Raw genomic sequence first — 27,577 nt, 5'->3', positions numbered from 1 at the left:
GAAACATAGCCATGCAAACACAACTGCTTCACGGTTGAAACATGAATGGGACAGAGGTACCCAAGCAATCGACTTTTGTACAATGCGTAATGCTGTGTATGTCACACTCTAATATTATGTGGAATTACAAACATTATGTTTAAGAGAATTTGTTATGTTTGTCTCAATTATATTACGCTGGATTATATGTTGAAGTTGGATTGAAGCACATGAAGGCTACACCTTACTTCTCTTTCTCATTATCAGAACATCAAAAGTGTGATGATTTTTTTGTGCTGTAACTGTGTGTACCCCAAATGAACTTTACAGCATCACTGGGCGTTTGCAGGGTCGAGTACAGATGGTACTTGAAGCCGGTGAGAAGAGAGCGATAAAGTGTCGACTTTATTGATTACAGAAAAGTAATTCAGTGAAGAAAGAATAGTGTAGAAGTATATATCACACAGTTAGCTGTTAACTATCCACTGCTGAACATAGGCTTTCCCCATAAGGGTTTTTTTAATGGGTGATAACGGATTGGTAACCCCGCCCGCGCTAGCCTGTTTACACCGACGAGGCACCGGTGAGAACGTATGTTGGCCCACCATGATGAATTCGACGAGAATTGAACATAATGGTTTCCAGGGGAACCGCGAGGAGGTCAATCTGAGAGGGTATATTGCTAGTAATGGGGCTATAAGACCTCATTACTAACAATCCCTCCCCCCCCCATAAAGGGGATTTTGCCAGTAGTTGTCACGCTTGACAGACTTAGCAACCGCAATTTGACTTTTGGTGATGATTTAAGAGGGACGCTACTGCCCGTCTTTTCACCATAAGCTATAATAGTATTAGTAAAGAAGATTGTTTGGGATAAAATCCTCTGGACGCTCCTCATGCGAGAGAGATCCGTACTATGATGATGATTGCCATAGTACATATTATTTGCTGTAAATGTAACGAAAGTATTAACATTTCCACACAATGTTGGCTTTAGCACCCACGTGAAGAATTTATTCGACACTTGCGGCGGAACGGTACAGCGCAGTTTATTACGTCCTCAGCCATTTGTGATCCTGCGACCTTCTCGTTACACTGGAATTGAAAGTTCCAAGTATTCTCGTGGATAGAAATATATATCTTGCTCATATAAGAAAATAGTGATTAAACGATATCTGTACGTAGAAGACGTTTAAGAAAAACTGGTATGAGGGACCTTAGTAAGAGCAATAGAAGCCAAAACATTTATGAAATAAAGTTAATATTTTCACATACATGATTAACACTAGGCCTGTATCGTGTATTCAGAAATGCAATTTAGCCATGATGATACATATTTCATATCATCATCATCATTCCAGCCATTATCCGTCCACTGCTGGACATAAACCTCCCCTATAGACTGGCATAAAGAACGATCCTTGACATCCTGCATCCACTGACTCCCTGCAATGCATTTGAGGTCGTCACTCAATCTAGTGGGGGCGTCCTACACTGCGTTTACTCGGTCGCCACTCAAGAACCTTTCTTCCCCATCGGTTGTCGGTTCTTCGAGCTATGAGACCAGCCTATTGCCGCTTCAGCTTGCTTATCATATATTATATATATACATAATATGTAAATAACATGTAATGTGCACATACATAATTAAAATTACGACAAATAACACAATACAATAATAACAATTAATATTATATAATAACAATAAATAGTATTTTCGAAGGTTTATTTTAATGCCAGCCTATTCCCTGAATCCGAAATACGAAGTTGCTGGCAAAAGCTAGTTATAAAAAATATATTTAATTTATAACTTATTTTTTTATTATTCTTCAGAATTAGTATTCCGATGTCTATTACCATGGGGACGACAAGCACTTCATCTTATTCAGCTAGAGCTGCACTAACGAGCTAATTAGACCCGGGAGCTGCCGGCGCGGAATACTACGTCGGACGTTTATTATTTATTTTATCACTGGATGACATTATAAACTCAAGAGCTTGAAAACTTCGAAGTGAAAAAGTGTTTTAATCTTATAAACCTGATGAAGTATAATATATTTTTTATACAACTGAGTGGGCAAACTAGCATGTAATGTAATGTAAATTGAACAGTCTTTTCCGCGCTTAGACTCTCTTTTAGGTCATTGTGCGTATGTATCATGGCTAGTACAACCAACCCAGCTCCACCTAAAAGCACCTGAAAACTTCACAGGTTTCACGGAACGACCTCATCGTTCCGAAGATTTCTAAACGTTGCGGGCAAACAAACATACGGTTCACGTAATTATTACGCATTATTGGTATTACATGCAATGCAAACGTTCTCGGGGTAGATCACCAACGCGATGAACTGACCTCATTAAAACGGCCACACAGCAGTCTATTGTGGAATGCTCTCGCTCGGCTGTGAACAGCAGTAGACGGGGACATATTGCGAGGACCTCAATCGCGAAGAAGAGCACAATCGACAATCCACTATCATTATAAAACACCACGATCACTCTGTCAAGAGTGTACGACTGAAGAGAGATTGGCATTACGCGCGCGTTGCCGACACTAGAGAAATATTTTTATCCCTTTTTCGAAGAATACTAATTCTGTGGTCTCTTGGAAAAACCTCGACAGGGACCTCTTTCTATAACCTGAGCGTTCGTGGGTGGAATCATTTCTGAAACTGCGTTGTACGCGACGATCTAAGCTCTAAGGTACGGGGGTGGAATCCGCGCTGATGCCGAGCAGTACGATGGTAGGTGGCTATGAGCATCATATTAAACAATTCGTGGTACAAACGGTACCTACAGTTATATGTTTCATTCAGCTTTCGTGAATGTGGATCGATATTAAATTGATGAAAAGGTAACCCTGAGTTTTGTTGAAGTTATCACAACAAGAATCTCTAAATGAATTTAATAACAGCTCGAAATATTTAGTCCATTAAACCATTTTTGATTCGTCATTTTGATCATTTTGTTTGATATCAGCAAATTGTCGTATTCATTCATTCATATTTGAGAGCTGCTTGTTAATAGAGTTCTTACCATTCACTACGATTTTCAGTTAGTCTCTTCATCTCTTGATAGGGGTGGATAATTATCCACCCATAAATAAAGCAATATCTATATATTTTGGTTACAGAACCTATATACTGGTGCAATAATATGTTATAAATCTTCTATCCAAATAAATATTGGATAACAGAGCTTTAACGGTTTTTTTTATACCACTGAGGTGGCAAACAAGCATACGGCCTACCTGATGGTAAGCGGTTACCATAGCCTATGAACGCCTGCAATACCAGAGGTATTACACGCGCGTTGCCGACCCTGAAGAAACCTCTTTACCCCCCTTTTGAAGAACCCCATGCTGTAGTCTCTTGGGAAAACCTCGGTAGGGCGCTCATTCCATAACCTGAGTGTTCGTGGGAGAAAGCATCTCTGAAACCGCGTTCTACGCGACCATTTAGGCTGTAAGGTATGAGGGTGAACTCCCTGTCGAGGGCGAGCCGTACGATGATAGAAAGTGGCCGTAGGCATCATATTGAATAATTCCTCTGAGCACAATCCGTTGTATAAGCGGTAGAACACGCAGAGTGAGGCAAAATCTCTCTAAGACTTAAGGGTTCGATACCGCTTGCAAGCATCGATCATAACGTATTCGAATATAGGCGTCTCGATATCCGATCAATATGTACAGAAGAAAAGATATTACAATTAAGCATCGCTAATATCGTTACCGCTTTGATATCTGTATATTAGGTTACTCTAGATACTGAGAGCAGAAAAAAATCATCGCCCATTTTATATCGTTCATATTAGTCGGATATCTATATTCGATTCGATCGGTTGCTTCATTTCTATATTACATATTAAATAACTAATATTTAATATATGATTTATTGTGCGAATATACAGATATTCTAATTATATTTTTTTTTATGCAACTTAGAGTGACAAACAAGCTGACGGCCCACCTGATAGAAAGTGGTAACCGTCGCCTATAGATATGAGCAGTACCATGGGCATAATAGAGTATTCTGTTTCGCCCATGATACCCGCCATGCGTTGCCATTCCTGAGGACTCAGGTGTTAATTCCTCTGTACTCTTTAAATTCACTGCAAACCGAAACACAGCCATGCGAACACAACTGCTTCTCGGTAGAAACACGAATGGGACAGAGGTGTCCAAGCAAACGACTTTTGTACAAAGTCTCCCTCTGGTAAAATAATACAATACATAGATATTGCTGTATATTAGCCATCCCTAGTTACAATATATTCCATAGTCCAGGTTTATTGCGACTTCTCTTATTTTATTTTTTTAGTTGCCTCTTACGAAATTATAACGATAAATAAAAGTTGTAAGGCATTATATTTTTACATTGTCACCATACTTACAATATATATCTTTGATTTATCTAACAAAGCTACATATACAGTAATATAAAGTCATAATATATAGGGTTTTATATATTTTGGTTTAGTATTTATTATAAGGAATTCTCACTATATTTATTCTTTATTGTACACAAAACATAATGTTAACCACAATTCATTATAAACATAATGCTTATCTCTAATAAGAGATTTCTTCCAGCAAAACCTTTTCATGTAGATTGTGTTATTTTAAAAATAAAAATAGGCAGTCATATGATCTGCATGTATTGTATAAACACATAAGATATGTATACACAAAGAATAATACAAACTACACATTATAAGTTACATAAAATACATAAACCCTGTAAACATACACATATACTTACACATACATACATATACACATATACGCCTTCCCTTAGTCGCCTATTACGACACCCACCGGATTTATTTTATGCCGAGGCCTATATATATATATATATATATATATATATATATATATACTTGATGGTAAAATTAGTGACATGAGATGTCCTGAGCTGTAAGTTAACAATGTGCTCAGTTAATGCACTAAGTTCCCCTTTTTATTTTTAGACAAAGTTTTCAAGTACCTACATATCAGGTCGACCTTCACGCGGTTTTCCCTGGAAACCATCGTAACTAATTTATCGTTATATTCGTCACGATGGGCTAACTGACTTGCCTTTTCATTTTTACCTATCATCCCTCACTGGTGCCCCGCCAGTGTACACCGTTAGCGCGGACGGGGTTACCACTCCATTATCATTTATTAAAAAAAAAAACTGCATAGAATGTGTTACATCCCTTAAATTCGATAAATCATCAAGTATCATTATTTTATTGTGATACCACAATTTATTTCATCGATGCTATTGTAAACATTGCTACTTGCTCATTACTGGTGGCATTATGGTTGCAATGCTAAGTATCGACATCATTTTCAACTGCTCGTTATATTTGTGTCAGTGTTGTCTATCTGTCGGTATTTTTTTTATCGATAAATAATATTAAATGTTTATTTAAATGGATAATTAAAATTACGCATGTTATCGTATCGATATACGTACACGTGTTTTATTTTGTTAATAGAGATATGAATATTCTTCAATGTCTATTATGAAGTCAAATTTGAAATATAGTCAAATAATGATACTTTTTTTTATACAACTTAGAATGGCAAACAAGCTGACGGCCCACCTGATGGTAAGTGGTAACCGTCGCCTATAGACATGAGCAGTACCATGGGCATAACAGAGTATACTGTTTCGCCCGTGATATACCATTCTAAGTTGTATAAAAAAAATTACCTGAAATATTACAACTTGGATTACGTGAGATACATTTTTTTATACTACGAAGATGGCAAAGCATAGAGAACATTTAATGGTAAGCGGTCAGTGCAGACTATGCACGCTTATAATACTAGGGATGACACTTGCGCCTGAAGCCTTTTTGAGCCTGAAGAAACCTAAAAGGGGTAAATGTCCTTGATATTGCAAGCATTCATAGGCCACGATAATCGCTTACCATCAAGTAAGTTGTATGCTTGTTTGTTCTTATATTATTTTTACCGGTACCTTTCCTGCACTGGATTACCCTAATTATTTTCTCTCTAACTACACTGGCTGGAAGAGATCTCTTTCAGAGATAAGTCCTCCCTTGCTAACAAGTTGTTAAACTAATCGTCGCATGTATTGTTTAAGTTCAATAAAGAATATATATGTATATGTTACTTAAAATACCCTTTTCGAAGAACCCCATATTGTTGTCACTAGGGAAAACGTCAGCAGAGAGCTCATTGGTGTTTCAATTCAAGTTAAAATAGCAAATAATTCTCTGCCACGATAGGCCTGCATATATTTAGTCATGAACGTTACAAAGATCGATAAATACATAAGTTTACACAGCACTACCACGGGAGCCGGCACCGCAACCCGAATTGCCGCACGGGACGGTATTTTACAGGAATTTGCAAACGGCAAATGCTCAGAGCGTCTAGAAATTCTCATGTTACTCTCACAACGCAGCCGAGGTGGATGCAGTATCACTGTGGTTTTATTGCCACCACTCTTGCATTGAAAAATTTGGGACTTCGTTCGCTTATTGCGCGTCAATATGTTTGCATTGGACAAGGAAATTATTAAAAACTAGCGGCCCGTCCCGGCGTCGCACGGGTGGACATTTTTACATTTTTAAAGTGCCCATTAAGGCTACACATGCGACGGAAGCTTAAAAATGGAGTAACTTCTCCCGTTTTCCCAACATATCCCTTCATTGCTCTGCTCCTATTGATCGTAGCGTGATGAAAAGTATACTATAACCTGCCTAGGAGTATGAAGAATAATTGTACCAAATTTTCGTTAAAATCCGTCTAGTAATTTTTGTTTCTATAACGAACATACAAACAGACAGACAAAAATGTTACTGACTGCATTTTTGGCATCAGTACCGATCACTAATCACCGCCTGATAGTTATTTTGGAAATATATTTCATGTACAGAATTGACCTCTCTACAGATTTATTATAAGTATAGATATACTCGTACAGTACGGTTAATTAAGTACTCTATTCCTTGGAACTAGTGTTAGTATTTATTTTTCTATATTTTTTACATATATATTCTTTATTGCACTTGTAAATTACATTGTTAATGCATTTATAAATATTGTGAGCAAGGGTGGACTTATCTCTGGCAGAGATCTCTTCCAGTCAACCCAATGCAGTTAGAAAACATGTTGCTAGCGGGCAGCTGAAGTGTTACAACTATTAATATTTAATATACATAAACAAATATACAGTTAAATAAAATATTAAGATACATAATAAAATATTACATAAATACATATACTATATTTTTTTATATTACTATTAATAGTGCAAGGTATTCTTTAGGTGCAGATTGTTCTTTTTCAACCAACTTCAAAAAGAAGAAGGTTTTTAAAGCGGTTGTATTTTTTTTTATGATTGACCTTTTAACTTCATCAGTTGTAAACTAATTTAATTGTTTCGTTGTTTTGGTGTCACGCAAAAACTACTGCATCAAATTGAATGAAAAAATGAAAAATGCCTAGTTTTAAAATGAAACTTCTTCTTAATTTGTTCATTGTCTGGTTAGCATACTTATTTCTTCAGATATCTAAAAATTTTATAACTCAGTGTTTTATGTATACATGTAAGCAGTATTTATATATTTTTATGTATCTGTGTAGATGTTTATATGCATGTATGTATGTGTGCCTGGTAGAGATCGCTTTTAGCGATAAGGTCACCCATTGTTTTCTCATTGCGATTATTTCTTGTAATTGTTTGTATTTATAATTAGTTTACTATTGCAATCTTTTGGAGGAAACAATAAAGAGTATCTATCTATCTATCTATAAGTATACTTTATTGGCATTATACAATATAAGAAATAATAAAAATAATAATATTTCTTTATTACAGATAACTAAGATCCATTTTTGTTAGGAACAATTGACTTAAACTACGAGTATGTTAGTAGAAACAAAAAACAAAACAAATCATTTTATGACCCCTATAATAATTTTGACCCACAATGAGAGGATCGCATTATCGTATTTATTACATAATGCCCTCAGAATGCTGTTACTGCTGCCACGCAGTTGGTATAAAAGTGAACGGTGTGGACTGCCGTTCGGTGAGCGTGGACTGTAGGGGCGTTGGTTCAGGCTGGAGTGAAACACAGGGATTACTATTCTGAAGCCTCCGGTACCGTCTGAAGAGAGTATTTTTTCTTCTTGTCCTATTTCTTCTCGAGTGTAGTGCGCCGCTGCCCGGAAGCGAATGCCGCTCGACGGGAGGCGGCCTATCTTTATACCCGCCCGCTCGCACGATAACGTTTCCAACTCGCGATAGCGATCTGTGCGAGCGGGACGGGGCGAAAATGAACGAGACGCGTGTCTCTTCAGATCGGTACTCTATAGCGTCTATTTATTTATTTTATTTCAATTTACAATTTCTTAATTCTATTTATTGTTACAATTTCTATTCGTAGGTAATAACGACAACACGCAAAGGAATACTTTATTTAACTTACACTATCTTAAATCTATGTAAATCTATATAAAATAACAGAATACAGAAACGATTAACTAGGGACTTAACAACTATAAATTACGATATATACAAATAATGTCGCGAACATAATCTCCCGCCGCAGCTCTCGTAGCTGGAGTTAACTCGTGTTCGCGTCGCTCGATGTCGATGTGGGCAGTATGATCAGCTTCTTAGTGGGTCGCCGTAGGATGCCCTTGTTCGTCCGCACGTCGACTGCTCGGATCTCGCCGTCTGGTCCAGGGTAGGTCGCCACCACCACGCCTCGCGGCCACGTGTTGCGAGGCAAGGTCCCATCAGCTATCAGGACCAGGTCGTCCATTTTGATGGCTCCGTGTGTAGCTCGGGGCTCCCGCCGGTGTTGCAACTCGGGTAGGTACTCCTTCACCCACCGGTTCCAGAAGCAATCAGCTAGCCTCTGGCTGGCACGCCACTCCTTGTGTCCCGCCGCGTCGCTCTCTGCGAAGCTGCCTGGCAGTGGGACGCGCGATGGACCGCCCAATATGAAGTGATTGGGGGTTAGGGCGCTGTCGTCGTCTGCCGATGTTGACACGTGGGTTAGCGGTCGACTATTGAGGGTGTGCTCGACCTCGACCAGCAGAGTGTGGAGGACCTCTTCCTTGGGGGCCCGCTCGTTCAACGTGGCGGCTAGTGCGGTCTTCACGCTACGCACCAGCCGTTCCCACGCACCTCCCATGAAGGGTGCGCTCGGGGGAATGTAGCGCCACCGGATGAAATGGACTGATGACTCTTCTTGGATGGCTTCCTCGGCTGCTTTCTTCAGTTCGACGTCAGCACCTTTGAGGTTGGTGCCTTGGTCGGACCATAATTCCGTGGGACACCCTCTGCGGCTTATGAAGCGCCGCAGGGCCATTATGGCGGAGTCCGTGCTGAGGCTGCCGGCGATTTCCAGGTGGACTGCGCGCGTCGTTAAGCAGGTGAAGAGCACTCCGTACCGCTTCTGGTGAGTGCGGCCCACTGTCACGGTCATAGGCCCGAAGTAGTCTAGGCCGGTGAACGTGAACGGTCGTTGATGATGCGCCAGCCTGCTATGTGGATGGTTGCCCGTTGATGGCTGCGCCGGTCTTGCTCTTCGTAGGCGGCACAGCTGACACCTCTTCAGTTCACTGCGGACGGCGTGTCGTAGGCGCAACACCCACAAGTGTTGTCGCACCTCGTTCGTGGTGATCTCGAAGCCGCCGTGGTGAAGTTTCCGATGCACCCATGCGATGTATAGGCGCACCCAGGCGTGGTTTCCGTCGACGATGGGGGGCTCTCGTTGCTCGGCTGACAAATCGGCGGCGGCCGCTATTCTCGATCGAAGTCGCAGAATGTCGTCGTTGTCTATGACGACCGACAGCTGTATGAGTCGACTGGATGACGGCAGCTGTTTCCCTTGTTTCAATACTGCGATTTCGTCGCCGAACGCCTCTTGTTGTATCGCGCGAATCCATAGTCGTCGCGCGCGATCTAGGTAGTGTGTGTCTATGGGGATGAAACACACAGATGGACTATTGCTGTTCTTGATTTTCATCTTCGTCTTCTCTCTATCGACTTTCTTCGTGCGGGTCCAAGTGGGGTCGGTGCTCTCTTTCTTCTTGTTCCTCTTTCGGATGGCGGTACAGCGTTGACTGGTCGGTCGCAAGGTCGATGAACTGCAACACCCGTGCTGAACTGCGAACAAGTTTCAACCAATTAGAAAAACGTGACGGATCGGGTAATGCTATAGACAACTGCGTCGCGTTCTGTAGCTTGTGTACGCGTTCTTCTCCCGTTTCCGCTTGACTATCGTCGCTCGTACTATCTTCACGCGGCCACTGCTCTTCGGGGAGGTACAGGAAGTCCGGCCCACGGAACCATCTATGCTGCGAGCCGAAGTCCGTCGGTGGGTCGCGTGTGGCGTCGTCTGCTACGTTGTGCCGCGTCGGTATCCATCTCCACTCGTTCGTCTTCGTTTCTTCGACGATCTCGGCGACTCTATGCGCGACGAACGGCTTGTATGCGCGAGGACCGGTGCGTAGCCATGCGAGCACGGTGCGTGAGTCCGACCAGTATACTCGGCGAGCGGGCTTCAGGTCGTGTTCTTCGACTGCCGTGCGCGATAGGCGACACCCGAGGACGGCCGCTTGCAGCTCCAGTCGCGGTATCGTGGTCACCTTGCTGAGTGGGGCCACTCGTCCCTTTGCCGCGATCAGCGACACGTGGACCTCGCCGGTCGCGCTTACGGCCCGCCAGTACACGGCACAGGCGTACGCGTCCGAGCTGGCGTCGACGAATGTATGCAGCTCCGCTGTATCGGCCGTGGCTACCTCCGGGTAGCACCGCGGCACCTCCAGCGCGGACAGCCGTCGCACGTGGTCCATCCAGCTCCGCCAGGCGTCCGCTTCCCGTGGTTGCAGCTCGGTGTCCCAGTCGATACCGGTACGCCACGTCTCCTGCAATATCTTCTTCGCCTGTATGGTGATGGGAGTGGCGAGGCCCAGTGGATCGAACAGCGACATAATCGCTCGTAGCGCTTCCCTCTTCGTCGGCGTCTGTTCCCCGCTGGCTATCTGTGGCGGAAGCTTGTGTCCGTTGAAGTTGAAGCCTAAGGTGTCTTCAGAAGGTCGCCATACCATCCCCAGTATCTTCTCTGCGTCGAGTTGTACCACGCTGTCCCCGCCGGTGTCGGAGAACGCGGCGCGCACTTGATGCGAGTTCGACGCCCACCGTTGGAGATAGTAGTTGGCTCGACCGTGGATCTGTGCGACCTGTCTTGAGACGCGTACGGCTTGCTCTTCCGTGTCGAAGCTGGCGAGGTAGTCGTCGACGTAGTGGTTCATGACCACCGCCGTTGCTGCCTCCGGGAACTCTTCCTTGTACTGTTCTGCGTTCTTGTTCTTGACGTAGATCGCTGTACACGGTGACGATGTTGCGCCGAATATGACACTCTTCATCCTATATTCCACAGGTGGACCCTCTCGTCGATCTCCTCGCCACAGGAACCGTTGCATGTCCCTATCTTCTTCCCGTATGGTGACCCGCATGAACATGTCCTTTATGTCCGCCGTGACTGCCACCCGTCGTTGCCGGAACCGCATGAGGACCCCCGGTAGCGATTGAAGTAAGTCGGGGCCCGGCAGCAGCATGTCGTTCAAACTGATGCCCTTCGTCTTGGCTGCTGCGTCGTGCACGATCCGCAGTTTCCCCGGTTTCTGCGGGTTGATGACGGCGAAGTGTGGCAGGTACCACACCCGTTGGGAACTCCGTGGCGGGGCGACTTCAGCATACCCGTTCTTGAGTAGCGTGTCCATTTGCTGTTCATATCTCTTCTTAATTTCTTCATTCTTGTCGAGTTTCCTTTCGACCAGTTGGAGACGTCGCATTGCCGATTCATAGTTGTCCGGCGGCACAGGGTCGTCCTTCTTCCATAATAACCCCGTCTCGTATCCTCCCGCCGGTAACGGACGAGTTTTCTCCTCTAAAATGCGTAGGGCGCGACGTTCCTCTTCATTGTAAGACCTCTTCGGTGCGATCCCCAGCGATTCGAGCGCGAAATGTTGCTTCATCATTTCTTCCATCGATTGTTCCTCTTCGTGCGTCGTCACTATGTGGCTGATTCTGTGCACCTGCTGTCTTGTCCTGCCGCGACTCGTACCGTGCAGTACCCATCCCAGATCGGTGAGTGATGCGACCGGCTGCGTGTCGGATCCTCTTCTGACTTCGTGGGCCAGCAGTAGGTGCCAGTTGTCTTGCCCCAACAGCACCGTCGGTTTGCCCTCTTCATAGACCAGTTCCCTCTCTATGTCTTGTAGATGTGGACAGCCCTTGATGACGCTGCGCGGTACCGACTGCGGTGATAACTGCAGTCTGTCCATCGTCCGTGCCCCCACTGTGTATTCTTGTGAATTCCGCCCGTGGATCTTGAAGTGAACACGCGTCGATTGAGCTGCGTTGATCCGTGCCCCGGCCACACCTTCCATGTAGAATGGTGCGGGGGGACCCGTAGCACCGATTCGCTCCGCCACCGCCGTCTCGATGATGGTGCAAGTCGACCCGTCGTCCAGTAGCGCGTAGGTGTCGCACGTTCCCGTGGGACCGGTGACTCGTATCGGCAGGATCTTCAGGAACGCGATCTTGTCGTTTTCCCTTGCCGATGCGGCGACTGTGGCGGACTTGTCCTCGATGACGTGTGTTGTCACTTCATTCTCCGGCTGCAGCAGAGGGTGATGAGTCTGCGTGCACTCATCTACTCCGCATCTCTTGCTCTTGCAGGCGTGGCGAAATCTTCTTACTTTGAGGCAGCGGAAACACAGCCTATGAGTCTTCGCTAACTCCCATCTCGCCGATGTGTCTGCTTCCTTCATCGTCTTGCAGTCCGATGGAGCGTGTCCCTCTCGTCGACACATCGGGCACGGTGGTGTAGCGGGTTTCTCCTGCGTCGTGTATGTCTTCGCCGTCTTCCTAGGAGCGGACTCCCGCCGGTCTTCGGACGGTATCTCCTCGGCGGGGGCGAAGTTTCCACATCGTGCGGCGGTCCTTTGCAGGAACTGAGAGAGTGTTACGAGGTCCGGTTGGTCGTTGGCGAAATCGTAGTACTTGAAGCGTAGTACCGACGGCATCTTCTCTGTGACGTTTCTCACTATTTCTTCGTTGTAGAGGTAGTGACTCTTGTTCAGCGCTCGTATCGTGGCGACGACGTTCTGCACCTTGCTTGCGAAGAGGCAGACGTCTCTTGCGTTGTCCGAGAGTCGTGGTAGCGCGCGGAGTTTGTTCAGTTCGGCTGTGACGAGTGCTCCAGGGCGGCCGAACCTCGCGGCTAACATCTTCATTACTTCTTCTGCGGTCGTAGACCCGACGAATAGGGAGCGTGCCGCGTCCTTTGCGGCCCCTTCAAGCTTCTGCGCAGTCTTGCTAGGTTCTCTTGTTCTGTGAGTTGACTTGCGCTCTCTTCATAGGCCATCTTCCATGGTAACCACTCGCTCGACGATCCATTGAAGACTGGCAACTCGGTGACTCTTGACGCTGTGGAGGGCAGTATGTTGCGAGCGGCCATCTGCATGGCGATCGCAAACTCATTACAATCGATGCCCACCTTCAGCACCGGTTCTTCTTTCTTCATCGACTGCATCGCTGCTGCTATCGTAGGCATGGCGGCATGTGGGTCAACGTGGCGTGCGTGGTCCCGGTGAAGTGCGTCGCTGCTCGGCTGTGGCGGCGGCGCTCTCGAATCCTCTTCAACGGGTCTCGATGGGACGAACCCCTGACGCTTGCCGGTGACTTCTTCTATCTCTGGTACATGCGGCTCCATCGTGAGTGCCAGCGTGCTTCGATGAACCCAATCCGACGTTCGTTCTCTTCTGACGGTAGCGTCGTCGTCTTCTACTTCCTCGTCGTCCTCTGATTCGGCTTCCAGGGCGGCGACACGTGCGGCGGCCAATTCCACCTCCTTTCGAAGTAGCTCCTCTCGTGCCTTGGCCAGAGCCTTCTTCCTCTGCGAGGCCGTGGTGCGAACCGTGCGTGCCGTGCCGTGCTTCGGTTCCTTCTTCCTTGCTGTCTCCTCTGTCGTTCCTGTGGCTTCGGTAGTCTCCGTGGCTCCTGTGGTCGTCGTATCGCCGGACGTGTTCGTAGTCGATGTGGTGGCGGCGGTAGACGACGTGGCAGCGACAGACAGAATTATGAAAGCAGCAGACGACGTCTTGGCAGCAAAGGACGGCGTGGCAGCGACGGACAGCGTTCCGGCGGCCGTAGTCGACGTGGTGGCGGCGGACGTTGTGGCTTCGGTGACGGCGACTTTTTGTTGCGACGACTTCATATTTCTTGTAGTCGGCATTCAGCGATCCGGCTTCAGAATGGTCTTCCTCCAGCAATCCGGCTTCTCGATGTACCAACGGTGTTCCTCCAGCAATCCGGCTTCTCGAAGGACCAACGGTGTTCCTCCAGCAATCCGGCTTCTCGAAGGACCACGATGAACGGTGCGGATGGCCGTTCGGTGAGCGTGGACTGTAGGGGCGCTGGTTCAGGCTGGAGAGAAACACACTGATTCCTTTTCTGAAGCTCCCGGTACCGTCTGAAGAGTTTTTCTTTTGTCCTATTTCTTCTCGGTGGGGAGTGCAGTGCGTGAATGCGTGCCGCTCGACAAAGTCAAAGTCCGTCTTCTTCTCATGCTCTCCCCTAGGGGGAGCCGGGGAAACCTGTCCGGGGTTTTTTACCCCTCTCAGGTGGTCTCTATCCGCCGCTCATTAATATGAGCGGGTCGTTGGGGTGAACCTGGTTCTTAACGTGCCGCCCCGTTCACTCTGCGCGGTCTTCGCCTGCCGGGTGAGACCCCGTGGGGGGGGGCCCAGCAAACTGCCAGCGTTTGAATGATCGGGACAGCATTGTGGCCCTCATCAGGGGGAGGGGTCTTCATGTGTCCATGGCGTCTTCCTCTGGGTTTTCTTGCACGCGAGCTATTAGTTCGCGTGCGTAGGGCTTGTGGTCCGGAGGTCGCGCGTGCAGGGGCGCTATTCCCTTTAGGTGGTCCCAGCCCGATGCGTCCGCACGCGCGAACATCTTCGTTGCGAGGCTGCCGATGAATTCGTTCAGCGGAGGGATCTTTAGGTCCCCTCTCCAAGGTGGCGTTCCTTACGTATTTATGCGCGCCGGCGATGGTGCGCAGTGTAAGGTGTTGTTGCGCGCTGAGTTTCTTCTTATTCGACGCAGATGCGTAGACATACCATGCCGGCGCTGCGTACGTAAGTCGCGGTCGGATGTAGGTCTTGTATATGGCCGTCTTTATTTGGAGGGAGTCTTCCTGTCAACGCTGGGCGAAGGAGGTGCCTGGCCACCCTGGTCTTGTTGCAGACCCCTTGATGTGGGTGTTAAAACTTAGACGCCGGTCGATGTTCACCCCCAGGTAGGTGACGGTGGTAGACCACTCGATCGGGGAGTCGCGCAGGTGCAATTTGGGAGGGCAGTGACGTTGTCCGAAGTAGATCGCCTGCGTTTTGCGCACATTCACCGACAATCTCCAGTCGTCCAGCCACTTTGGTAGGGTGTCGAGTTGTCGCTGCATTTTCAGCGCTGCGTGCTTCTTGCCGATGGATGTCACTATGAAGGCGGCGTCGTCGGCGTACAGCGCGAGGAGAGACTCGGAGGTAGTGGGAATGTCGTCGGTGAACAGCGCGTAGAGCGCAGGCGATAGGCAGCTTCCCTGTGGTACACCCGCGCGGATGGGTCGCTTTCCCGAACAGGTTTGTTCCACCGTCACCATGAAGCGTCTTGAGTGGAGGAATGAGGCCACTATTCGGACCAACCTTCTTGGTGTTTCGGTCTGAGTGGCCATTTTATACAGTAGACCGTTGTGCCACACGCGGTCGAAGGCTTTCTCCATGTCCAGTAACACTGCAATAACGTGCTCGTGCTTATTGTGGGCGCTCGTTATGACGTGCAGGACTCTGGTCAGTTGCAGTGTCGTGGAGTGTTCCGCTCTAAATCCAAACTGCTCCAGGCGTGGTTTTAAGTGTGGTTGTAGATGTTTGAGGAGGAGTTTCTCAAACACCTTTGACATGTGTTGCAGTAACGTCACTGGCCGGTACGATTCCGGTTTCAGTACGTTCTTACCGGGCTTAGGCAGCGTGATGACTTTGCCTATCTTCCAGTGGTCTGGGAAATGCCCTGTGCGTACTATTCCATTGTACAGGCGCGTCAGTGCCGCTATAGTGCGCGGCGGCAGGTGACGCAGCACCGTATTTGGGATGTTGTCGCTGCCGGGGGCTTTCCGAGGCTTCGTCTTTCTGATTTCACGCTGCACTTGTCCCGGTGTGAAGACAATCGGATCTTCGTGAGGTGATAGTGGCGATGATAGGTACTCCTTCACGAAGTTGTCTATCCGTGCAACATGATCACTATTTGAGGATGGATTGAGCTGGAACTGGCGCTCTAGGTGATCCGCGTGAATCTCCGCTCGGTCTACTGCGCGGTACCTCGGTGTTCCGTCGTTCGCCAGTAGGGGTCGGACTGGGGGGTGGGAGTTTGTTAGCCGGCGACACAGGCGATGAATGCTGTTCCAGTCGTCGCCGGCTTCCTCTACGTATCTTTCCCAACTCTCCTTTTTATGGGACTCGATGTCACGCTTTATTTCTTCTGCAAGCTTGTTTAACCTCGTTTTGGTGGTGGGGCATCTGGTGGCCTGCCAGTCTCTGCGCAGTCGGCGCTTAACGGCGAGCTTCCTCTTTATTGCAGCCGGGATGGTATTAGTTGTTTCCGCTACCTTTCCCGGCTGAGATGCGTTTTGCATGGCGGCCTGTATGGAGACTGACAGGTCTCCCGCAAGCTGTTCGACGTCGGCGGAGGTTAAAATTGCCCTCGTTGGCGTGTTGTCCTGCATGAAGTCCGTGAATTTCCCCCAATCCGTCCGGTGGCGCGGGGCCTGCGGCGTCAGGAGCACCGGGGTCATCAGGATATCCATGCACACGGGAAGGTGGTCGGATTGGACGTCCTCCAAGAGGACTTCCTGCGTCAGTTGGCTGTCCAGTCCCTTGTAGAGGGCTATGTCGAGCACGTCGGGTATTCTTGCGGCGTCGTGGGGATAGTGTGTAGGTACCTCTGGACCATGCACAGCGATATTTAGTTTCTCTACTATCCCCAGGAGTTTTCTGCCTTCGGCGCTGATTATGTTGGAGTTCCAAGCCGTGTGTTTACAGTTCCAATCTCCTGCGGCGATGGTCGGCAGCGGCTCCTTGAAAAGGGCCTCGACGTCGGCCGTTGCAAGTTTCGTTGTCGGCGGTTTGTATACTGCAAACACACGGATGGGATTTCTATTGTTGCACAGCTCGATCCCAAGTGCGTACATCGATCCAAGTTGCACCTGTGGGAGCGGCTGGTGGACGATGTTCCTCCTTACTAGGACAGCCAACCCGCGATACACCCTTCGGTCGTCCGTAAGCTCGTCCTTGCGGTATGCATGGTATCCCGGTATGTGGAGTGCGTCGGCGGCCCCTAGCATCGTCTCCGAGATGAGACACACGTCGACTTTATACTCCACGAGCATCAGTTTCAGTAGGGGCAGCTTCTTGCGGATCCCGTCCGCGTTCCAGTGAACTATTCTTATCATGCTAGCTGCGATAGTTTCACCAGGCCCGCGGTTATTAACTGCAAGGGGTCTGTGACGGTTTGTACCGCGACTAGCACCTCCATCAAGATGTTAATCATCGCCCTCATCAAGTGGTTGTTGTTGGAGGTGCTGGATTCCAGTGGCTGCTTCGCCATCTTCCCCTTGACACTTTCGTGTTGTGGCGCCGCGCTTGATGCGGCCTTTTGTGTGGCGGCTTCGTATTTAGTGGGGGCGGCGACCGCAAGCGGACGGGTTGTTTTTGCCGAAGCCTGTGTCTTGGTCGGCGCGGCCTCAGTGGGTGCGTCTTTGCGTTTCCCTTTCTTCTTCTTCTTGCCTCTCTTCTTTTTACGGGGTTTTTCAGGCAGCTGTTTCCCTCTTTCTGTAGCCGGGTTTGCCGCGGCCATCAGGTTGGATTCGTTGGTGCCGCCTGGGAGCGTCCTATCTCGCCCGGCGAGTTGGCCTGTTGTTCTGGGCGCCGTGCCCGCCTTTCTGTTTCTTATTTCTCTTTTGAAAACAGGGCAGGCGGGGTTGTTAGCGGTGTGGTTTTCTCCGCAGTTTGCACAGGTCGGAGGCTCCTCTCTGGGCCGCGGGCAGTCCCTGGCTACGTGTTCACCCCCGCAGCGGACACATGCCATCTTCCTGTGACACCCATGGGAGGAATGCCTGAAACTTTGGCAGCGGTGGCATTGCGCGGGGCCGTTCTTGCCCCGCCAGGCTTCGATTTTCACCCCCGGCATGCAGAGTAATTCATCGCGTGCCGCTCGACGGTAGGCGGCCTATCTTTATACCCGCCCGGTCGCACGATAACATGTACTAACTCGCGTTAGCGAGTCTGTGCGAGCGGGACGGGGCGAGAGTGAAAGAGACGCGTATCTCTTCAGATCGGCACCATATGGCATCTATTTATTTGTTACAATTGTCTTATTTCTATTTACTTTTTACAATTTCTTTTTCTTATTCTATTTATGGGTAATAATAACAAGACACAATCAAATGTTTTATTCAACTTACGCTATAGATACATCTTAAAATCTATGTAAAAGTAACAATATAAAAATGATTAAACTAATGACAAAACAACTATAAAATATCGCTATAACTACATATAAAATGATTGTAATGTCGCGAACAATAATAAATACATAAACCTATTACTATTTATAAGACAGAGACTATATTTTTTGGTATTCTATACCTAACTAATTACAAGATACGTATTTTGACAAGCTGTGATAATTTTTAGCTGTGACCATCTACTAGATCATAAGTACATGACACTGTGCATACTGAATCAAATTTTTTTATATAACAACACTTACTACATTTATGTGACGTCATTATGGCCTGGTTGGGTTAGGTTTGCTTGGAAATTTTTGTTGAAATCTTATATTTTAGTGTATTATATGTTGAACTACTTATTTTAGTTTAGTTATATAAAATACCTCATAAAGTAGCAGTAATACTAGTGCCAATAAGTATTTGTTTCGACGGTATTTTCTGGCGAAAATGAATCGCCATGACGGTGGGTAATGATAATCAAAATTTGTTCGATGCTTTTGTCATCATATATTTCATATGAAAACGTGAAAATAATCATCAGATGTAATCGTTTTAAATCTATCATGCGCAAAAAATTAAATTTCATAATTCAATCGCCGTTATGAATTGCTTATAATAAAGAATTGTTATTGTATTTTGTATTGACATCTTTCTAGGAGTCAGCTGTGATTCTTGTTTGAAAAACAACTTTAGGGGACGACGATACAAATGTTTAATATGCATCGACTACGACTTGTGCGCTGCATGCTATGAATCTGGTGCCACTACCAATCAACATACAACAGAACATCCTATGCAGTGTATTCTTTCCAGAAGTGACTTTGGTAAGAAACCTTTTTTAATTGATTGATTATTGTAGGTTTTCATTAGTAAAATATATATATATATATATATATATATATATATATATATATATATATATATATATATATATAGATATGGCTACTTGAAACTATAGATGCTGAATTCATATTTAAATATAGTTTTTAATGTTATCTAATATTTAAACCCAGTACAACGTAACTTTTCCATAGTATTTTTTCACTTTTACAGAAACAATTATAGAACAAAGCAATTTGTTTCCTACTTTAGTTCTGATGTAAACATTTTACCTATATATTTCACAAAAATATAAAATTACTTTTATAATAATAAAATGGCAGAGGCTTATGTCCAGCAGTATATGGATAATGGCTGAAATGATTATGTTGATGAATAATAAAACATATATATTATTATGTATATCTGAGTTGTATGAGATAATATTGGGACTAATTGATGAAATTTTAATTAGACTGCACCTGGGATATGAATATATATTCACAATCTAACAATCTTGTCTCTGTTGATTGTTAAAAACAATTTATACTAGACATAGCATAAGAGTCTGTATGCCCTTTATGATAGGTCTAAGAACCTACATAAATAAAATTATTTTGATTGGTTGATTGATATTTACAGATTTGTACTATGGTGGGGAAGCCCTGGCCCTGGAGCAACCACAAGCATATACTTGCCCATATTGTAACCGAATGGGATTCACAGACACAGCCCTTATGGAACATGTCACTGCAGAGCATGCTGACACCACACTAGCAGTGAGTTTACTAGACACCTGTAATCTACAATCCCACAATCTGTATTTTATTATTAAAAAGTGATAATGAAATAATTAACTGACTTGTCAGCATTCATCAAAATCCCCTTAAAAGTAAAATTGAGATGGTTGTGGAAATATCAGAAAGAATTTATAGAATAATTACATCCTCAAGATGTAAAGTAGTGAGAAAAAATTGTTAAATGGATACTTTTTAATTTAGAGTTATCAAAATTTATATTTGGCTGGTCTGTTATAAAGCAACAAGGTAAGAAATAGGATTGATCAATGAAAAAACATGGGCTATATTATTGTTATTATCTAATAGCATAAAGTAATAAATTTAAATTTTTTTTGATAAACATTAATTTAGGAAAACTGAACTAATTTTAAATTAAATATTTATGATATGTTTTCTTTCATAGTTGTAACAAAAAGTGTATGGAATAATATAATTATAATGCTATAAAAGTACTGAATTAATATTGCTTACAGGTTGTCTGTCCTGTTTGCGCATCAATGCCTGGTGGGGAACCAAATTTTGTAACTGATGATTTCGCTGGACATCTCACTCTCGAGCACCGAACTGGTCCTAGAGATCTCATCTCTTTTCTGATATCCTTTTAAATAACAGTCTGTAGTATGACTATTTTATGATGGTCTATATAAAAATTTGTTAAATAATGTATTGCTTGAATGTAAATCCTATATATTCCTATCCAGTATATATGTATGTAGTTTTTTACTGAAAAATATGATATACAATAATTATTACATTATTTTACACATCCTATGTTAAATAATGTAATGCTTATTTACCTTTAACGGAGGGAGATTTTGTACAAAAGTTGTTTGTTTGGGTACCTCTGTCCCATTCGTGTTTCTACTGTGAAGCAGTTGTGTTTGCATAGCTGTGTTTCAGTTTGAAGGGTGGGATATGGCATTGAATTTACGGGGTACAGAGGAATAACACCTGAGTCCTCAGGAATGGCAACGCATGGGGGTATCATGGGTGAAACAGTATACTCTGTTATGTCCATGGTACTGCTCATGTCTTGTTTGCTATTCCAAGTTGTATAAAAAAAATTTTTATATAATACAATAAAAAAAAATTTATAAATCATATCCTGTGTGTTATATCTGAAATCTCCTTAACTACTATACACGACGAGCCAAGTGGCATCCGACATGGCGGTGTGCGTCGTATGCCGCACTCAGGTCGCGGAGTCAGTCGCGCTCGCCGTACCAATATGCACTTCAGGTAATAAACCCCACTTCATATAACAACAAATTCAATTACGTTCATAGCACCAACTCTTTAAGTAAATTTATATAACGTAACATTATATTATGTACATTAAGGATTATCTTTATAATAATTAAGGATTTATAGTGGCTCATACTGCTACTACAACTACAATAAACTACACATAATTTGTGTTATTTACGCCAACTTTAGCACTTTAGAATTCAGGTTAGTTAGCTAGTAGTCTATATTGACACGAATTTATAATTTCTTAGCTGAAATTGTATTCCGATTGGGAAGCATAATCTTAAAAAAATGACTATTCGAAACTATTTAAAAATTATTCTTGTTCTATGATACTTATACATGACGTTCCCAAGGACTGAAGTTATTTTATATCTGATATTACAATGGCTTTCTTATATACCAGAAACACTGTAAAACATTTTTAATGTACCATATCTGAAGTTTATTTGTAAGGTATCGGGCATATCACTAAAGCATTTGATATATAACATCTGCAGCATCCCAAACAGCCTTGGTAGCTGTTCCTTTGTACACCTTTTTAGATACCACCATTATTTTGTACCAAGTTTCTTGAATTTTTTTTTTGAATCAATATATTAATGATAATATAGATAGATAGATATACAATATTCACAACGATATATGTATAATAATATAGGTTAATAAAAACTAATATTGAGCAGGTTACTAATACAATATTATTTTTGACTTTATGAAAAACGAACTAACTGACAGATGTCTTCAAAACACTTTAATTTGTAATATTTTCACTACTTTTGAGTTATTTAACATTAAATACTTCTAAAATAATGGGCGCTTATTAATTCTAGACTGTTCCACTGTTTACATACACCGTTGCACCCCAAGTCTATGTACTAACTTAGTCGAGATGTAAACTAACTCGGAACGCTAACACGCGGTCGATACAGACATACCATTTGGTAACAGATTGTTTCGATCGCTTATCGACAGTACGTCGGGCGGGATATCGTCGCTGTCGCCGTCGTCGCGCGATGCGGTGGTGGACCCGATCGCTGAGCTGTTGTCGCAGCTGTCGGGCGTGCGGCGCGGGCCCGGCCAGCCCGGCACGCCCAGCCAGCTGCAGCAGCTGCAGATACAGCTCCAGCTCGAACGACAACAGGCCACCGTATGTATACCACACTAAGAGCATTAATGGGAAGAATGGCAACATCGCAATTATCTATAATTTTAAAAAAACAAACATTTTAAATGGTAATACACAAATTTTTTATTCAATTCTGCTATCATTAGTATGTGTGTGACTGCCAACACTCGAAGATTGACCACCACTATTACTACCAGAAGTTCTATTAACAATCCATATTAGCCATCAATCTGCACCAATCTCAGCGCTCAAACTGTGTTTAACAGTTGCCACTAGACTCCGAGCAGCTATCTAATAATTTGCCTGAAAATGCCTCATTTACATGTGAAACATGTGTTACAAAACGGGCATGAACAAAATGGCTAATGAAAGGTTATGGAACTTCTATAGTCAATTTTCAAGTGTTGACAGGCACTCACATATGCAATTAAACAAAATAATTTTAATAAAAAAAAAAAAACAGTATTATGAACTTTTGCAAGATAACAACACCTCATTTAGTAAAATCGTTGTAAATGTTTCTGACTGAATATATACGTTGTTAATAAATTCAATATATGGATGCTCTTAATGGCAATCAATATCATATAAATATGGAAAAAAAATCCTCTGTCTATATCAATACCTTAAAACTAAGGGATATTTTCTCATAGACAATGGACTCTTATGTTCGTCCTACATTAAATGTCTCAATAGTACCAACTTTTTCACATAACAATATTTTTTTATGTTTCCATAAGTAGCAATTCAAGTCAAAAATAATGCAAACTTATGAACGCCTTGAATATAATTCAACAAGCATAGTAATAACAAATACAATAGGAGCCACAGACAGCCCTCTATGTCGAGGCTGTTTTGACGCCGAAGAAACGGCTGTTCACGTAATCCTGGAATGTGAGGCCCATCAACATTTAGAAATCCTCGAAATGGTGAGGTTGCTCCGTGAGGCCTGTGAAGAACCCAGGAAGCTTCTGCGCTTCTGGGCGGAGCTAGGTTGGCTGTACTAGCCACAACTCATACGCACAACGGCCTAAATGAGAGGCTAAGCGCGAAAAATAGTCTTGTTCACATTCACAGTAATAACAAATAATAGTATCTAAGTACAGACTTTTGCAATTCTGTTGGTGCTATTTATTTACACTGACAGTTTAGGAAATCAGTGATAGGCAAAGACTAAGTCAGGTTAGTATCATGGCTCACATTGTAACAAATTCAATGCAATGGTTCCTAACAGACAGAGTTCCGCACAGAGGTCGACCTGACAGCATATATAGGTAAAATTAAAATTATTAGCTTATTTTACATAAACGATCGTGTTAAGTCTCATCCCTTATAAACCATAGACAAAGGCACTAGTTCCTTCAATGTCATCATTACTGATCCTAGATTTTGAACTATATAGATTGTGAAAGGAAAAATATAATAACGTAAATTTAGAACAAAATCAACATCTTGTCAGTCTGTCACCACATGAACATGTTATACTATATTTGTTATCTACAATCCCTTTCGTGTGGCCGTGCAGGCGGCCCGACAGCAACTGGAGCGACTACCCAGGCGCGCGGCGGCGGCGGCGTCGAGCGGCGCGGCGGGCGCGGGCGGCGGCGGCGCGCCGGGCGGCGGCTCCTCCGCGCCCGCGCCCGCGCCGCAGCCGCAGCCCGCCGCGCACCAGTCGCCGCCGCAAGCCGACGCCGCTGACACGCAGTTCCTGCTGCCGTTCCTGCCCGCTGCTGGATTTCAGGGTTTGTACAGATTGCAGTCAATGACTTAAACGAAATTATATTTTATCTATGATCTTATTAAAGTAACAAAACTGAATAACTATAGTACAAATAATGCATAATGTGATAGCGACATGATTTCATTGTCAGCAATTTTTTGTGACATCTGTGGCCTTGCTATAAGTCAAATGCAGTAAATGAAGTACTTGTCTCGCTGGTGATAATATAAAACGCTATAGTACTCGGAAGAAAATATTATCCAATCTGATCTGATCACGCTTAAAATGGAGATGATGATTGATTATTTTTTTTATCATTGTATTAAAGTATAAACATGTAAATATACGTATACACATGTATTGTTGATAGGAGTAACAAACGGCAGCGCCAGTGCGGAAGCAGAGTCGCGCGCGGCGCTCCTGCGCGGGCTCATGCTGGCGTCGCTGGGCCGGCCGCCGCCCGCGCAGCCGCCGCCCGCGCCCCGCGCCGCGCCGCCCGCGCCCGCGCCGCCCGCCGCCGCCCCCGCGACACCCGCCACCCCCGCGCCCCCCGCCGCGCCCGCCGCGCCCGCTTCCGTGCCGCGCGCCAAGCCGCAGCCTCGCACCAAGGTTTGTACACGAAGCAGTTAGTTGTAATGACTATGGTAACATAAGACGTTTGACGAATGTAAAGTTGTAACGGTGGCCGTGGTGCGCAGGAGGCGGCGGCGCGCGCGCACGCGGCGGCGCGGCAGCTGCCCGAGGGCAGGTAGGAGCGCGCGCCCCCCGCACCCGCCGCGTGACAATCTCCAGTGACCGAGCGAGCCCGCTCCGTCGTGTATAGACGTCGGTAGATGAAACTATTTAATGTTTACTCGTTAGATATTACGGTAGTTTATGTAATATTATTTATCCGAGGAAGCCGCGATTCCAGTTCCGGGGAATCTGGCCGTAATTGCACTTTGAGGGGTAAGGATTGTGGCCGTCGATGTTGTTAGTGATTATCCGGTGTACATATGGAGACGCAGACGCGCCGCAGCCGTCATCGGTCTGACTGGTGACCGCGTAAAAATTAACTGGACATTTCCTCGTTGTTTTTCACTAACACTTATTAGTGAATGCTTATGTTTGTTTTGTTGGCTTTCGAAATATCAGTGTGATTTCCTTTATTGTAGTAAATAATAGTTATGGAATGTTTCTGTCAATTTATTCACAAAAAAAAAAAATTATCATCGAATAAGCAATTTAGTATAATTTCAATTAATACTTTCAAAAAGTGAGAGGAGTTAATTTAAGAAAACCCAATGTTTTTATATCGACTGTAGCTTTCAATTCTTAACATTTCAACATTCATAATAAAGCACAAAAGCAGTATTAGTTTACTTATTATCATGAAGTTATCTAATGGTAATATAGGTGTGCTCATTAGACTGTAAATAAAGCATCAAGACTCTCTCTTTTACTATTCTTATAATATGGACAAGTAAAATGCTACTTAACCACAAAATTTTCACTAGCTACTCAAAAGTGCTTATTAGTTTGATTATTATACTCCAACATTACAAAATGTTTGTATGTACCGTAATTAAATTCTATAATATTATATAGTTTGTATTTTATTTTAACAAATGTACTAGTACTAATTTAATTATTAATTCCTTATAAATTTGTAACAATAAAACTAACTGCAAAATAGGCTTGGTATATCTACAATAATCCTTGATTTTATTTTTCTAGGATCTAGAGTTTGTATATGTTATTAATTGGACATGATTATAATGGGTCTAACATTGACTCTTAATGATTTATCAAAATGATGTTGTATTAAAAAAACATGTCCAAAGAACTTATTCAATTACTGTTTTTTATGGCTTTATTCACGTAAATCAATATGTAATATATTCCACGAATTAAGATATAATCTACCCATATACCAAATTTCATTAAAATCTCTTCAGCTGATTAAATGTGTGAGAGTCAAACACAAACATCTTTAAAAAAAATCACATTAATAATTAGAAGGATAATTAGATGCAGATTTATACACACTTTTGGGCAACACTAAAGATAATCATAGTAAACCCTACGTATATGTACGTCACACCTGTCTCCCACTGGGATAGACAGAAATTATGAAATACTAAATGATCAGATACAGACATAGATTAACGATATTATCTTTTCGTTCTCTTTCTATGGAGTCAAATATACATGTCGTTTCCTTCACATTTATCAATCTACTTGTACAAGCTCGCCGGTTAAGAGTAGTTATCTAAACAACAATAGAACTCACGAGGTATATTGAAAAAAGTGTAGAAAATTTTTCAAAAAAGAAAAAAGGATTTTCTTAGTATACTATTTCCTACATGGTACAACTGATATTTTGAAAAAAGGAAAGCTATTTATTTGGCGCATATCAATAACAATTACAACTAAAACAAACAATTATAAACGTAAAAAAAGGAAATACAAAAATAAACTTATACCTAATTAGAAATTATTTTAATAAAAATTTATATCTTTAAAGACAGCATCAACTAAAAAACAAACATTTAAATGTATATTTCATAACGTATTTTGAAAACATTATATAATTATAATATAATTTACAGGGTACAGAGGAATAACACCTGAGTCCTCAGGAATGGCAACGCATGGGGGGTATCATGGGCGAAACAGTATACTCTGTTATATCCATGGTACTGCTCATGTCTATAGGCGACGGTTATCAATTTCCATCAAGTGGGTCGTCAGCTTGTTTTCCATTCTAAATTGTATAAAAAAAAAAAACATTTTGAATCATGTGAATAACATGTTAGTAGTCGTGAGTATATAAAGTGTAGATTGTAAATATTGTTTAAATTAAGTAAATTATAATCGGTACCGTATATTTGTAAAAAAATGGGTAATTTGAATCGAAAAGGGTCGTAGAACGAAAAAGGGGCCAATAGAAATGTCAAAGGGTGAATAGAAACGCCAAAGAAGTGATTAAAAGTGCTTACGAAGTGAAATTATTTTGTCATATAGAGTTATCAAAACTGCTTTTCTCAACTTCATAAAATGTTACTATATTATGTTATTATTATGTTATTAAACAAGTGTGAAAATTATTTTGTGTATAACTTTTATTTTAGCTACTTTTATATTATATACTGTTTCTTCAATAAAAAAACACCAAGCTTGCTTATATGTTTAATGACCAATATTATTAACTAAAATTACTCACATACTTAAATTTACTTTATAAAAGTGACAATCCCGGTAATTTTTCTATTGACCTATCTCTTGTTTCTAG

General features: G+C 43.5%; 1 protein-coding gene across 1 annotated transcript; it reads left to right on the top strand.

Annotated features, from left to right (window-relative positions):
• Positions 1-18,855: 18,855 nt before the first annotated feature.
• Positions 18,856-25,887, top strand: LOC128200903 (E3 ubiquitin-protein ligase KCMF1-like). Its single transcript, XM_052895778.1, has 9 exons — positions 18,856-19,050; positions 19,244-19,411; positions 20,049-20,185; positions 20,680-20,799; positions 21,351-21,445; positions 22,430-22,604; positions 24,109-24,325; positions 24,674-24,912; positions 25,002-25,887. Exons 1-9 carry the CDS (start codon positions 19,035-19,037, stop codon positions 25,053-25,055), a joined length of 1,221 nt encoding a protein of 406 aa, XP_052751738.1. The 5' UTR covers positions 18,856-19,034; the 3' UTR covers positions 25,056-25,887.
• The last annotated feature ends 1,690 nt before the right edge of the window (positions 25,888-27,577 follow it).

The sequence above is a fragment of the Galleria mellonella genome, unplaced genomic scaffold, assembly GCF_026898425.1.
Source record: "Galleria mellonella isolate WM207_F2 unplaced genomic scaffold, CSIRO_AGI_GalMel_v1 utg310, whole genome shotgun sequence".
In the NCBI taxonomy this organism is placed as follows: Eukaryota; Metazoa; Arthropoda; class Insecta; order Lepidoptera; family Pyralidae; genus Galleria; species Galleria mellonella.
The sequence above is the reverse complement of the archived record's forward strand: the minus strand, read 5'-3'. Positions and strand labels throughout refer to the sequence as shown.

What these genes read in the sequence shown, in the direction of transcription:
- LOC128200903 (XM_052895778.1), top strand. An exon ending in GCCCGCTGCTGGATTTCAGG is followed by an intron (nt 24,326 to 24,673) that starts GTTTGTACAGAT and finishes TATTGTTGATAG; the next exon opens with GAGTAACAAACGGCAGCGCC. An exon ending in AGCCGCAGCCTCGCACCAAG is followed by an intron (nt 24,913 to 25,001) that starts GTTTGTACACGA and finishes CGTGGTGCGCAG; the next exon opens with GAGGCGGCGGCGCGCGCGCA.